The sequence below is a fragment of the Oncorhynchus gorbuscha genome, unplaced genomic scaffold (assembly GCF_021184085.1).
Source record: "Oncorhynchus gorbuscha isolate QuinsamMale2020 ecotype Even-year unplaced genomic scaffold, OgorEven_v1.0 Un_scaffold_874, whole genome shotgun sequence".
NCBI classification, from domain to species: Eukaryota; Metazoa; Chordata; class Actinopteri; order Salmoniformes; family Salmonidae; genus Oncorhynchus; species Oncorhynchus gorbuscha.
In genome coordinates, this window is record NW_025745857.1 from 1 (window position 1) to 13,122 (window position 13,122).

At 44.2% G+C, this 13,122-nt stretch overlaps 2 protein-coding genes across 2 annotated transcripts; both read right to left on the bottom strand.

The window, feature by feature from the left end:
- Positions 1-609: 609 nt before the first annotated feature.
- On the bottom strand, positions 610-3,050 carry LOC124020682 (SH3 domain-binding protein 5-like). The gene is made up of 4 exons (XM_046335926.1): positions 2,038-3,050; positions 1,558-1,620; positions 1,226-1,354; positions 610-996 (listed from the first exon to the last, which is right to left on the bottom strand). Exons 1-4 carry the CDS (start codon positions 2,284-2,286, stop codon positions 787-789), a joined length of 651 nt encoding a protein of 216 aa, XP_046191882.1. The 5' UTR covers positions 2,287-3,050; the 3' UTR covers positions 610-786.
- A 365-nt stretch (positions 3,051-3,415) lies between these two features.
- mgat1a (alpha-1,3-mannosyl-glycoprotein 2-beta-N-acetylglucosaminyltransferase a) lies at positions 3,416-6,390 on the bottom strand. The gene is made up of 3 exons (XM_046335916.1): positions 6,142-6,390; positions 4,875-5,795; positions 3,416-4,732 (listed from the first exon to the last, which is right to left on the bottom strand). The coding sequence occupies exons 2-3, from the start codon at positions 5,490-5,492 to the stop codon at positions 4,034-4,036; spliced, it is 1,317 nt and encodes a 438-aa protein (XP_046191872.1). The 5' UTR covers positions 5,493-5,795; positions 6,142-6,390; the 3' UTR covers positions 3,416-4,033.
- Between the last annotated feature and the right edge of the window lie 6,732 nt (positions 6,391-13,122).

Consider the following 13,122-nt stretch of genomic DNA (forward strand, 5'->3'; position numbering starts at 1 on the left):
TACTGTCGATATTGATACTTTTGTACCCGTTTCCTCCAGCATCTTCACAAGGTCCTTTGCTGATGTTTTGGGTTGATTTGCACTTTTCGCACAAAAGTACGTTCATCTCTAGGAGACAGAACGCGTCTCCTTCCTGAGCGCCATGACGGCTGCGTGGTCCCATGGTGTTTGTACTTGCGTACTATTGTTTGTACAGATGAAAGTGGTACCTTCAGGCATTTGGAAATTGCTCCCAAGGATGAACCAGACTTGTGAAGGTCTACCATTTTTTTCTGAGGTCTTGGCTGATTTCTTTTGATTTTCCCATGATGTCAAGCAAAGAGGCACTGAGTTTGAAGGTAGGCCTTGAAATACATCCACAGGTACACCTCCAATTGACTCAAATTATGTCAATTAGCCTATCAGAACCTTCTAAAGCCATGACATCATTTTCTGTCATTTTCCAAGCTGTTTAAAGGAAAGTCAACTTAGTGTATGTAAACATCTGACCCACTGGAATTGTGATAGTTAATTATAAGTGAAATAATCTGTCTAAACAATTGTTGGAATAATTACTTGTGTCATGCACAAAGTATATGTCCTAACCGACTTGCCAAAACTATAGTTGGTTAGCAAGAAATTTGTAGAGTGGTTGAAAAACTAGTTTTAATGACTCCAACCTAAGTGTATGTAAACTTCCGACTACAACTGTAGCTACTTGGCGGTGGGGTGGGAATTGTAAGGGAAATACTGATTAAATGAATACCAAATGAGCTCGCTCACATACTGATGAACACATTTATAATTTTATATTGATGCAGTTATAGCAGTAGCTGGGGTTTCCCTTGTTACCTTGGAGGTAGCATGGTTGAGCATCTCCTGCCAGGTGGGGTCCAGGGTGTTCCTGCCGTCAGCCATGAGGCCCTGCTCTGCCACGTACACCATCTCCCTGGCAGCCGTGTGCATGGAGACAGCCCGTTCATAGCTCAGCGCTGCCTTCTGGGTCTCCTGCTGAGCCTGTGAGAGGGACAGCCAATCAGATACTGAGAAAACAGGGCATGCAGTTGCACAGCAACCAATCACGTGGGACAAACGATTAAACTGTTGTTGAGATTTGAGAAGTGGGACAAGCAGGTGAATGGCAAATACTGCATCGTGACCCATATTTTGATTCAGTGATAAAGAACTCTTGAAATTTGTTGTTGCAGATGCAACAAAATCCCACACAGTGCATGTACAACAGTACCTCCTTGGCAAGTCGACGAGCCTCATAGTAGGGCCTCGCCTTCTCGATGCAGGTACCAAGCTGGGAGCTGTGGGCGTTCAGTTTTCTGGCTGAGTCTGTGAGGATCTTCCTGTAACCTGATCTGGCATCCTACACATACACAAAAGAAATTCCTTATCAGATTTCATTGTAATGGGCATTTCTGCTCATTCCAGATTAACAATGGGTTTACAGCAAGTTATGGGAATTGAAAATGAACTGACGAGTGATTCTTTGGAAAAACCTGATCAGTACGGAAAGGGGTGATGTATGGGGCCAGATTTATCATGGGAGAGGTGATGATATCCACTTACATCCAAGTGCAGTTCTAGTTGGTTGATCTCTACACTGGCCTCGTTGAGGTGTTCCAACTCCTCCTGGAAACAGAAAATTTATGATGAAGCACAGGAGGAAGCAATTACTTTGATTCGTTGGTTTGTAACAACACAATCAGTTAATATTAGCTCTCTTGGAACCACTGTTACATTTGGTGGATAAACCCTGTTGAGTTCAACCTGGATTAACATAGATTAATCATATCAATTATATCAGAAAGAGTGGCATGTGCACAAACATTGATTTCATCCTCCTGAATTAGCCCTCGTGGACTGAGCAAAACATCACTCCACTGTTGAATTGTCATCGGTAGGCTAATAGATCATTCAATACCACAGACTGCAGTGAATCTACTCATACATGCAACTCATTTTGTAAAGCTTTAGTTATGTAGCATAGACAAGGAAATCCCATTGAGATCAAAATATATTATAAGGGTTCAGTCAACTTTTCCCCACCTGAATTCTAGGATCCAATTCATCTTCATATGGGCTGTGCAGTTCACCTTCGTTCTTCTCTTTAGACTCTTCTCCCTCGAAGGTGTCTTTCTCTTTGAGCACCGATTCAGCTGTATCTCCATTAATTTCCTTGTCATTTGGTTCCCCACCCTTCACCTCAGCATCCCCACCAGGGGTCTCTTGCCTCCATTCGCCCACTTCGGGGTCTCCTGAGCCGGCAGGGCTCACACGCAAATCTCCTGGCTCCATTCCAGGCCCAGTTAGCAAGCTAACGTTAGCTAACCAAATAACGGTAGCTTTGCTTTTCTTTTTAGCCAACTAGCTGTGTTCTAGCCAGTTACTAACAGCGTTTTGTATGTGTGAGAATTTGATTAGGACCATAGGGAAAAAACTATTTTGACAGACAGCAAAGCCAGACTCTCTCTGGTGATTCAGTGCATCATTCAATCCCGCTAGTTTAGCCACAGGAGGCTAACGTGACGACACTACCAGTACAGTAGCTAACGCTAGCTCTACAGCTAGCTAACATTAGCACATTGCATTAAAACAAAACATTATTTTAAAAGAAATTGACTGCAAATAACGGACATTAAAATGAAATATAGTCAATAAATGATATTTTTTCATCACCAGAAGTCTCTCCCCCATCTCTCCCACCTAGCGTTCCGTCCACCGCTTGCTTGCTATGTTCTTACCTAGCAAAACAAAAGGTAAATATAGAACGCTTACCTCGTCTTTTGGTTTGAACTCTTACTGATTCCGTAGCCATGCCTCGTCTTACTTGCGCGTTCCTTCTCGACAATAATACGACCACAAAGTAAATGGCTAAGTATTATACTTTTAGGATAAGTATAATACAGTTCGGCACAATTTATAGTCCATTATTTACACGTGTTTTGGGCAGCGGGGCAATTGTTTAAATTGTTCAATATTTAGTAGCCTTATGTGAGGTGGAGATCATTAAATATAAAAAATATATACACAGAGTATACCTAACACTCCTAATATTGAGTTGCACCCCCCTTCCCACATTTGTGTCAAGTTGGCTGGATGTCCTTTGGGTGGTGGACCATTCATGATACACACAGGAAACTGTTGAGCATGAAAAACCCAGCAGCTTTGCAGTTCTTGACACAAACTGGTGTACCTGCCACCTACTATCATACCCCATTCAAAGACATTTAAATATTTTGTCTTGCCCATTCACCTGCTAAATGGGATTATAGATTTCACCTGGTCACATACACATCAGATGTTATTGCGGGTGTAGCGAAATGGTCGGTCTATGTCATGGAAAAAGCAGGTGTCCTTAATGTGTATATATTGTATATTAATATGGCAAAGGAACCAAGGCAGAAACAAATGTCATAAACGGTAGTTGATTGGTAGAATTTAATTCCTTAAGTACATAACATACAGCATTTGTGATGTGTATCTTGCATTTAAATAAATACACACTTCAGTAGCCGTCTCTTTGGGAAAAACATTAAGCATTATTATAACCAGGTTAAAATAGTCAAAACAGTTCTCCAAAAGAACTAAATATTGTGAAGCAATACTTTAGGACCAATTACTAGTTGACCACCACCATTATTGAACACACTACAGATAATATATTTTTCATCTGACATAGATTAGTAAGTCTCCCAGAAATTGCTTACAAGACTGAGAATAATCACAGTGGATGTTGCATTGAATTTCATGTGCATGATTAAGAGTATATAAAAAAATTAATCTCTGAAAATAATGACATCGGTTCCTACCCTACTATCCCAACTCCACATTGCAAAAATATATTTATTTGAGTATGAAAAATCCTGAGAGTATGGGGAGAAAAATCAAACATCAGAAATGGAAGAGAGAGGATAGGCATTTCATAATCTCACTATAGCTTAAAGCCATGTCCACATCTGTCATTCATTGGACTCACTTATGTTGCCATAGTACTAACTGTAATGTGCAGAGCCCTTTCCTCTTCAGTCCTTTGTGTTTGTCATCAACTCCAGGTTGGGTCATACTTGCTCCATCCCGGAGGGGGTGCCAGGAAGATTCTTCTTCCCCTTGACAGGAAACTGACCACTCCCCGATACCCTGTCCGTGGGACCCCTGACTTTAAGTCCTCCATCACACCCAGGTTTTTGGCCAACACTTTGAAACCATCTTTACTTGAGTAGTGCAGACAAAATGGACCCGCTCCTTTTAACTGTCCCCGTTGGACCTCTTCATATTTGACCAAAGGTGCACTGTAAACCTGCTTCTCAAAGATCTCCTTGTATTTCTCCTCCTTCAAGTAAGCCAGATCCAGCTTGGTGAAAGGCACAAATTCACTATTCAGTTTAATGTAGCGTAGGTATTTGTCATAAAATTGGCCTAGGCTCACACCTTTCCGTCCAAAGGTTAAAGTTCTGGATATTTCGGGTCGAATACAGGCTCGATCTCTGCGCTGATCTGGCTGACGCATCCAGTCATCCCAGAATGCACCAGGCCACTTGGGCTCCAGCTCTATCCAGAGTTCCTTGATCATCATCCAGCCCAGCCCAGGGAAGAAGTCTGTCCTGTACAGGAGGTCTGCTTTACCAGGGTCGACGTAGCCGTCCCGACCATTGTCATTCCAGGCAGACACACACCACAGAGACGGGTCAGATTTCAGGATTGGGTGAAGGGATCTGAAGTACTCAAAGAAATCTGGTGCCACCTAGTGAGAGAATGAAAAACAATGTTTTTTTATTTGATCAACTGGCAACTAGAGAGGATGTAAACAATGACGAGCACAAAACAAATGAATTTAACATTTCACTTCGATGCATATTTCAAGTCTGAGTAGAGAAAATGATTACCTCCAAATCATCTTCCACAATAACAACAGAGGAATGTGAAAGAGAGTTGAACACCTGGTTGAGAGCCCAGCGATAGTGCCTGGAGATTTTGTAGTAGCCCTGGAACTTCTTGTGTTCTGGTTTCACGGCAATATCTGACAGGTCTGGTTGTTTCAGGTGAGTTACCTGACTGCCATAAGAACCAATCACCTGTGCAGTCTCCGCATGCCCACAGTCCTGGCTGACTATAATTGGGTAGAGTTCAGCTGAGGGGCGGTACTCTATGAGTTTGTCCAGGCAGCGTTTAACAGTAACTCTGTTGCAGGCTATAACCAAGATGGGAATGACCACCTGAGGGGGGCCACCTCTGCTGGCGCCATTCTCATTGGGTTGTTCCCATAGTGACCGATGACCCTGTATCTGAAGCAGGATTTTTCTCTGCATTTCAAGCTCTGCCTCAAAGGCTTCTGCCATGTGGATCACATCCCCAGCCAAATCAGCCCCTCCTCGTCCTCCATCCATCTCCCTCTCCTCTCGACCAGACAGGGGCCGGCCCCACAGATAGAGGACCACGACTGCATTCCAGGCGACAAAGAGAAAAGCACCACAGAGAATAGCAGAACCTCTCTTACGGAGCATGGCCCAAATAACTTACGAGGGAAAGGAAGTTAGGAAGACTGGGTTTGTAAATAAGTTGTGTCAAAGGAATGCAGAACACAATAAGGACATGTGGAGAGGTTAATTGGTTAGTTTAAATATTGTATTAAAGTAATGAAAACAGGTTAACATAATTAGGTAAAGCTTGAGTCAAAAAAAGACAAGGAATATGTATAAGGTATGAGGGAAAAATTGAGGGAGAGCTGGATTCATATTTGACAGGAGGTAGGTGAGCTGGTCAGGGGATGAAAGCGCTGGTCTTCAGTTCATACCTTCCCTGTCAATCTGAAATTATAAAATTGATATAGATAAAACACAGGGTTCAAAGCTAGTCAATTGACAAAGTCACTGTCACTTACATTAATCGCGTACAAAAGTATGACCTAAAAGCCCACTGTAGATAGTTGGAGGGAAAGCCATATTGGAAAGGTGGCATTCATAGGCTAATCGATTTTTCTATCACCTGTAGCTAGCTCTCGCCACGCACCCCCGGAATGCGACAGATTTAATTTATTATCGGAGTAATTCATACATTGTTTGATAACTATATTGGACCTTGGTAATCTTTCGACCGAATTGCTAGGCAGCTAATTTTAGACAGAACATTTCATTCCCAGAAATTAGCACTTACCTCCAGTTTCATAACGTAGAATTCGGTCTCTGTAGCCATTTCTTCCTTCGTTTCACTAACCTCTTCGATGACAATATGCAGGATCAATAAGCAAGTGAAGATGAAATAATGTATCGTCGTCACACTTTAATTTTGATAGTTTTTATTATCAAACGAACTTCATTTCGACAGTTTCATTCCTGCCATTTGTTTTCTCAAGACACAAGAGTGCAGACTTCCGGATAGCTAATTTTTTACCGGAAGTCCTGCCTAAACCGTCACCTTGAGAATTTACCCAACTGCACCAAATAGGACTGAGCAAATCCAGTACGATTCATAGTCATTAAACTGTATCATCCTGTGCACTAGTCTTAAACATACCTATCTTAGATGCATGTCTTTTGGAGAGTGTTTTTTTGTCATGTTCTTAATGTTCTTCTATTTTCCAATAAATATTCATATTCCAGATATGTTCATATTTCATGAATGTCTTACATGGTAAAAATAATAATGAATAAGAGTTTTTCATGTTTACAAATGCAAAAATACTGCATTCAGCACAAGGGCTGTAGGCCTTTATTGATCATAGGCCTACTTACCATTGCATTTCCAGTAACTAATGGAAACCAGAAGCAATCAATGGGCAAACATTTCAGGATAATCACATTTTGCGTAGGCTATTATCTTCCAGACCACAACATATGTCATTGTTCTTGGTTATTCATCAAAAAGGCCAAATTTGGCTTCAGCCCAATAAAGATAAATATCATGTTACTATACAATCACAGTTGACACCTGTCGAGAATCAACAGAAGAAAGTTGTCCCTGGGCCTATATCTCATTCTAGTAAGGTAATCTGGCATCATTATGCAACAGGATAGGCTTATATAGCCAATCACACACCCATGTGTGTGCACCTTTACTCGTGTGATACTAGATTCCTAACTCCTTTGTGTTCATGACAATACATGGAACATTTTGTGTTTCACAAGGGGTGAAATTATACACTGAGTGTACAAAACATTAGAAGCACCTGCTCCTTCCATGACATGGACCAGGGATGGGCAACTGGCGCATGCGGCCCGTGGAGCCCCTTTTGTAGGCCCTCTGAACTCAGTCGGGGTCTCAACTTACTGTTGAGTTAGAATACACACGGTGCAATTTCGAAATGTGGTTGTGCATCAGCGGTCACTCAATTAGCCCATGTCAGCCATTTTATTTAGATTAGTAAGTTAGTCTAGCGGCCAGCTATCTTAAACTTGTAATAAGAATGGTCAAATGTTTTGTGGTCCCTACCCCCTCAAAGTTGTCCATCCCTGACATAGACTGACCAGGTGAATCCAGGTGAAAGCTTTGATCCCTTATTGATGTCACCTGTTAAATCCACTTCGATCAGTGTCGGTGAAGGGGAGGAGACAGGTTAAAGAAGGATTTTTAAGTTTTGAGACAATTGAGACATGGATTGTGTATGTGTGCCATTCAGAGGGTGAATGGGCAAGACACAATATTTAAGTGCCTCTGCCAGGCACACCAGTTTGAGTGTGTCAAGAACTCCAATGCTGCTGGGTTTGTCATGCTCAGCAGTTTTCTGTGTGTATCAAGAATGGTCCACCACCCAAAGGACAACCAGCCAACTTGACACAACTGTGGGAAGCATTGGAGTCAACATGGACCAGCATCACTGTGGAATGCTTTCGACACCTTGTAGTCCTTGCAACTCAATATTAAGAAGGCGTTCTTAGTATTTTGTACACTCAGTGTACATGCAATGCAACCTGCAGATCAATAAAAGTCTACAAACAATTTAGAGTGTCCAGTGAAATCAAAAGGGCGTTAGATTGATATGATGGAGTTTATAGCATGATTATTCCCTGTACAATATTTTTTAAATCTGTCAGATTTGTTGTTTATTTCTAACAATCCTCAGAGCTAACAGTGATATTTGGCTTTCATACAACAAAGCGATTGTCAAAACAACTGAGTGACTTATCAACTGATAATAAAACATGTCATCGTGCAGCATGTCTCAAAGTCAGGTGCTTACAGTTGTAGTGTCTTTACTATCATTAACTGAAGACTGATACGTTTTTATCAAAGATTCTCTGTAAGATTCTCTGTAATTAATTACTGTGCGGTCAACTGAATAATCACGTAACTAATTAACCAGGAAGTCAGGGCACCAAGGAAAAATATTCAGATTGCAAAGTTATCATTTCCTAAAATAACTTTTCAGATATTTTATCTGATCAATTAGTCTTGGAATTAATTAATTATTTACTTTACCTCAGGTTAGTCTCATTCCAAACGTCGTAAATGGTTGGTTATCTGCACGAACCCAGTCTTCACTATGAGTCATCCATACTTCAATTGCCTTAAATCATTTATTTATTAATAACTAAGTAATTCACTGAAATGCATAAACAAACAAACAAGGTAAATGTAATGATCGGAGAATGTGCCCTAGTGGACTAAACCGGTTTGCGGCTTGTTAGACAAAAAGGGGAAGTGGGGGTCGACTAAGAAGTCACTACAGAGTTAATAATTCTAACAATTGAAATGCTAATCCTTTACACATGAACGCTCACTCATTTGGGAACAATTGCAATCAATATATATATTTACGCTCAGTGTGTCGTCTTGATCGCTGGTGGTCTGCAACCTTTAGCCATCTCGTAATTGAGGTAAGCTCGGTCTGCTGATCGAAAACCCGAGTGGGGTTTTATTCGGAAGGGCCGGAGAGGGCTGTCCCAGGATGCCTGACCCTAACTGGGATCAGGGGCGGTCCTCTGATTTAGTTCAAATCAAAAGGGAATTGTATTTTTCTTCATTAAACAGTCCACAATCATATTACACAATTATACAAACTGTATAATACTCACTCATTCATCTTATTCAACAATTAGATGTAAATCTCATATCTGAGGCTATTATATAAACAGCGTTATGGTAATGTGGCCACACCGTCTCCCATGAGCTTCCCCAAGTTGTAACAAACGGACCAGTTCGTAGCTGGATTTGTCATGTTTTGTCATTTATTATCACGTCTTGTCCCTGTGCTTCCCATTCTATTCGTTTCCCTCTGCTGGTCTTATTAGGTTCTTTCCCTCTTTCTATCCCTCTCTCTCCCCCTCCCTCTCTCACTCTCTCGCTCTCTCTTCTCTCTATCGTTCCGTTCCTGCTCCCAGCTGTTCCTATTCCCCTAATCATCATTTAGCCTTCCCACACCTGTTCCCGATCCTTTTCCCTGATTAGAGTCCCTATTTCTCTCCTTGTTTCCCGTTTCTGCCCTGTCGGTTCCTTGTTTAGAATTCACCGTGCTGTGATTGTGTATCGCCCTGTCGTGTCGTGTTTTCCTCAGATGCTGCGTGGTGAGCAGGTGTCTGAGTCTGTCTGGTTCAAGTGCCTTCCCGAGGCAACCTGCTGTTCACCTGCTGTTCAAGATCGAGTCTCCAGTTTGTCCTCGTCATTTCGAGTGAAAGTTGTGTTTTTTTGATTGTATTTACTTTACTGGATTAAAGACTCTGTTTTCGCCAAGTCGCTTTTGGGTCCTCTTTCACCTGCATGACAGAAGGAACCGACCAAGGAATGGACCCAGCGACTTCAGACGCTCGTTACACTGCCGTCGAGATCCAGGAGCCATGCTCGGCAGACACGAGCAGGAATTGTCTGCTGCTCGCCATGCCGTGGAGAACCTGGCCGCTCAGGTTTCCGACCTCTCTGGACAGTTCCAGAGTCTACGTCTCGTGCCACCTGTTACTTCCTGGCCTGCCGAGCCTCCAGAACCTAGGGTTAATAACCCACCTTGCTACTCCGGGCAGCCCACTGAGTGCCGCTCCTTTCTCACGCAGTGTGAGATTGTGTTCTCTCTCCAACCCAACACATACTCTAGAGAGAGAGCTCGGGTTGCTTACGTCATTTCACTCCTTACTGGCCGGGCTCGAGAATGGGGCACAGCTATCTGGGAGGCAAGGGCTGATTGCTCTAACAAGTTCCAGAACTTTAAAGAGGAGATGATTCGGGTTTTTGACCGTTCAGTTTTTGGTAGGGAGGCTTCTAGGGCCCTGGCTTCCTTATGCCAAGGTGAACGGTCCATAACGGATTATTCTATTGAGTTTCGCACTCTTGCTGCCTCTAGTGAGTGGAACGAGCCGGCGCTGCTCGCTCGTTTTCTGGAGGGACTCCACGCAGTGGTTAAGGATGAGATTCTCTCCCGGGAGGTTCCTTCAGATGTGGACTCTTTGATTGCTCTCGCCATCCGCATAGAACGACGGGTAGATCTTCGTCACCGGGCTCGTGGAAGAGAGCTCGCATCAACGGTGTTTCCCTGCTCCGCATCGCACCCATCTCCCTCCTCTGGCTCAGAGACTGAGCCCATGCAGCTGGGAGGGATTCGCATCTCGACTAAGGAGAGGGAACGGAGGATCACCAACCGCCTGTGCCTCTATTGCGGAGTTGCTGGACATTTTGTTAATTCATGTCCAGTAAAAGCCAGAGCTCATCTGTAAGCGGAGGGCTACAGGTGAGCGCAACTACTCAAGTCTCTCCATCAAAATCCTGTACTACTTTGTCGGTCCATCTACGCTGGACCGGTTCGGGTGCCATGTAGTGCCTTGATAGACTCTGGGGCTGAGGGTTGTTTCATGGACGAAGCATGGGTTCGGAAACATGACATTCCTTTCAGAGAGTTAGAGAAGCCTACGCCCATGTTCGCCTTAGATGGTAGTCATCTTCCCAGTATCAGATTTGAGACACTACCTTTAACCCTCACAGTATCTGGTAACCACAGTGAGACTATTTCTTTTTGATTTTCCGTTCACCGTTTACACCTGTTGTTTGGGTCATCCCTGGCTAGTATGTCATAATCCTTCTATTAATTGGTCTAGTAATTCTATCCTATCCTGGAACGTTTCTTGTCATGTGAAGTGTTTAATGTCTGCCATCCCTCCCGTTTCTTCTGTCCCTACTTCTCAGGAGGAACCTGGCGATTTGACAGGAGTGCCGGAGGAATATCATGATCTGCGCACGGTCTTCAGTCGGTCCCGAGCCAACTCCCTTCCTCCTCACCGGTCGTATGATTGTAGTATTGATCTCCTTCCGGGGACCACTCCTCCTCGGGGTAGACTATACTCTCTGTCGGCTCCCGAACGTAAGGCTCTCGAGGATTATTTGTCTGTGTCTCTTGACGCCGGTACCATAGTGCCTTCTTCCTCTCCGGCCGGGCGGGGTTCTTTTTGTTAAGAAGAAGGACGGTACTCTGCGCCCCTGCGTGGATTATCGAGGGCTGAATGACATAACGGTTAAGAATCGTTATCCGCTTCCCTTATGTCATCAGCCTTCGAGATTCTGCAGGGAGCCAGGTGCTTTACTAAGTTGGACCTTCGTAACGCTTACCATCTCGTGCGCATCAGAGAGGGGGACGAGTGGAAACGGCGTTTAACACTCCGTTAGGGCATTTTGAGTACCGGGTTCTGCCGTTCGGTCTCGCCAATGCGCCAGCTGTTTTTCAGGCATTAGTTAATGATGTTCTGAGAGACATGCTGAACATCTTTGTTTTTGTCTATCTTGACGATATCCTGATTTTTTCTCCGTCACTCGAGATTCATGTTCAGCACGTTCGACGTGTCCTACAGCGCCTTTTAGAGAATTGTCTCTACGTAAAGGCTGAGAAGTGCTCTTTTCATGTCTCCTCCGTTACTTTTCTCGGTTCCGTTATTTCCGCTGAAGGCATTCAGATGGATTCCGCTAAGGTCCAAGCTGTCAGTGATTGGCCCGTTCCAAGGTCACGTGTCGAGTTGCAGCGCTTTTTAGGTTTCGCTAATTTCTATCGGCGTTTCATTCGTAATTTCGGTCAAGTTGCTGCCCTCTCACAGCTCTTACTTCTGTCAAGACGTGTTTTAAGTGGTCCGGTTCCGCCCAGGGAGCTTTTGATCTTCTAAAAACGTTTTCTCCTATCCTCGTTACTCCTGACGTCACTAGACAATTCATTGTCGAGGTTGACGCTTCAGAGGTAGGCGTGGGAGCCATTCTATCCCAGCTTCCAGTCTGACGATAAGGTTCATCCTTGCGCTTATTTTTCTCATCGCCTGTCGCCATCTGAGCGCAACTATGATGTGGGTAACCGTGAACTGCTCGCCATCCGCTTAGCCCTAGGCGAATGGCGACAGTGGTTGGAGGGGGCGACCGTTCCTTTTGTCGTTTGGACAGACCATAAGAACCTTGAGTACATCCGTTCTGCCAAACGACTTAATGCCCGTCAAGCTCGTTGGGCGTTGTTTTTCGCTCGTTTCGAGTTTGTGATTTCTTACCGTCCGGGTAGCAAGAACACCAAGCCTGATGCCTTATCCCGTCTGTTTAGTTCTTCTGTGGCTTCTACTGATCCCGAGGGGATTCTTCCTTATGGGCGTGTTGTCGGGTTAACAGTCTGGGGAATTGAAAGACAGGTTAAGCAAGCACTCACGCACACTGCGTCGCCGCGCGCTTGTCCTAGTAACCTCCTTTTCGTTCCTGTTTCCACTCGTCTGGCTGTTCTTCAGTGGGCTCACTCTGCCAAGTTAGCTGGTCATCCCGGTGTTCGAGGCACTCTTGCGTCTATTCGCCAGCGCTTTTGGTGGCCGACTCAGGAGCGTGACACGCGCCGTTTCGTGGCTGCGTGTTCAGACTGCGCGCAGAAGAAGTCTGGTAATTTTTTTTCTGCTTCTGCTCCTGGTCTTGCTGGGTCTCAGTCTGTTCCCTGCCATCGCATCTCTCCTGTTCTTGTCCCTGCCCTTGCTGTGTCTCAGTCTGTCCCTAGTTCTCATTTTTTTTTTTAGAGTAGTACCCTAGTTTCCCTTTTATCGTTTTTCGTTACGGTCCTGAGGAGAGGAGTGGGGTTCTTTCTCGGGACGTGCTGGACCGTTTGATCTATGATTTCCTCCGTTGCTGCCAGTGTTCCTCCTCGAGAGCGCCAGGAGGCGCTCGGTGAGTGGGGGTACTGTCATGTTTGTCATTTATTATCATGTCTTG

Coding starts and splice junctions, on each gene's coding strand:
- LOC124020682 (XM_046335926.1), bottom strand. CDS start 2,286: ATGGAGCCAGGAGATTTGCGTGTGAGCCCTGCCGGCTCAGGAGACCCC. Junction 1,621..2,037: donor AATTGGATCCTAGAATTCAG/GTGGGGAAAAGT, acceptor TTCTGTTTCCAG/GAGGAGTTGGAACACCTCAA. Junction 997..1,225: donor CTCGTCGACTTGCCAAGGAG/GTACTGTTGTAC, acceptor TCCCTCTCACAG/GCTCAGCAGGAGACCCAGAA.
- mgat1a (XM_046335916.1), bottom strand. CDS start 5,492: ATGCTCCGTAAGAGAGGTTCTGCTATTCTCTGTGGTGCTTTTCTCTTT. Junction 4,733..4,874: donor TTGTGGAAGATGATTTGGAG/GTAATCATTTTC, acceptor TTCTCTCACTAG/GTGGCACCAGATTTCTTTGA.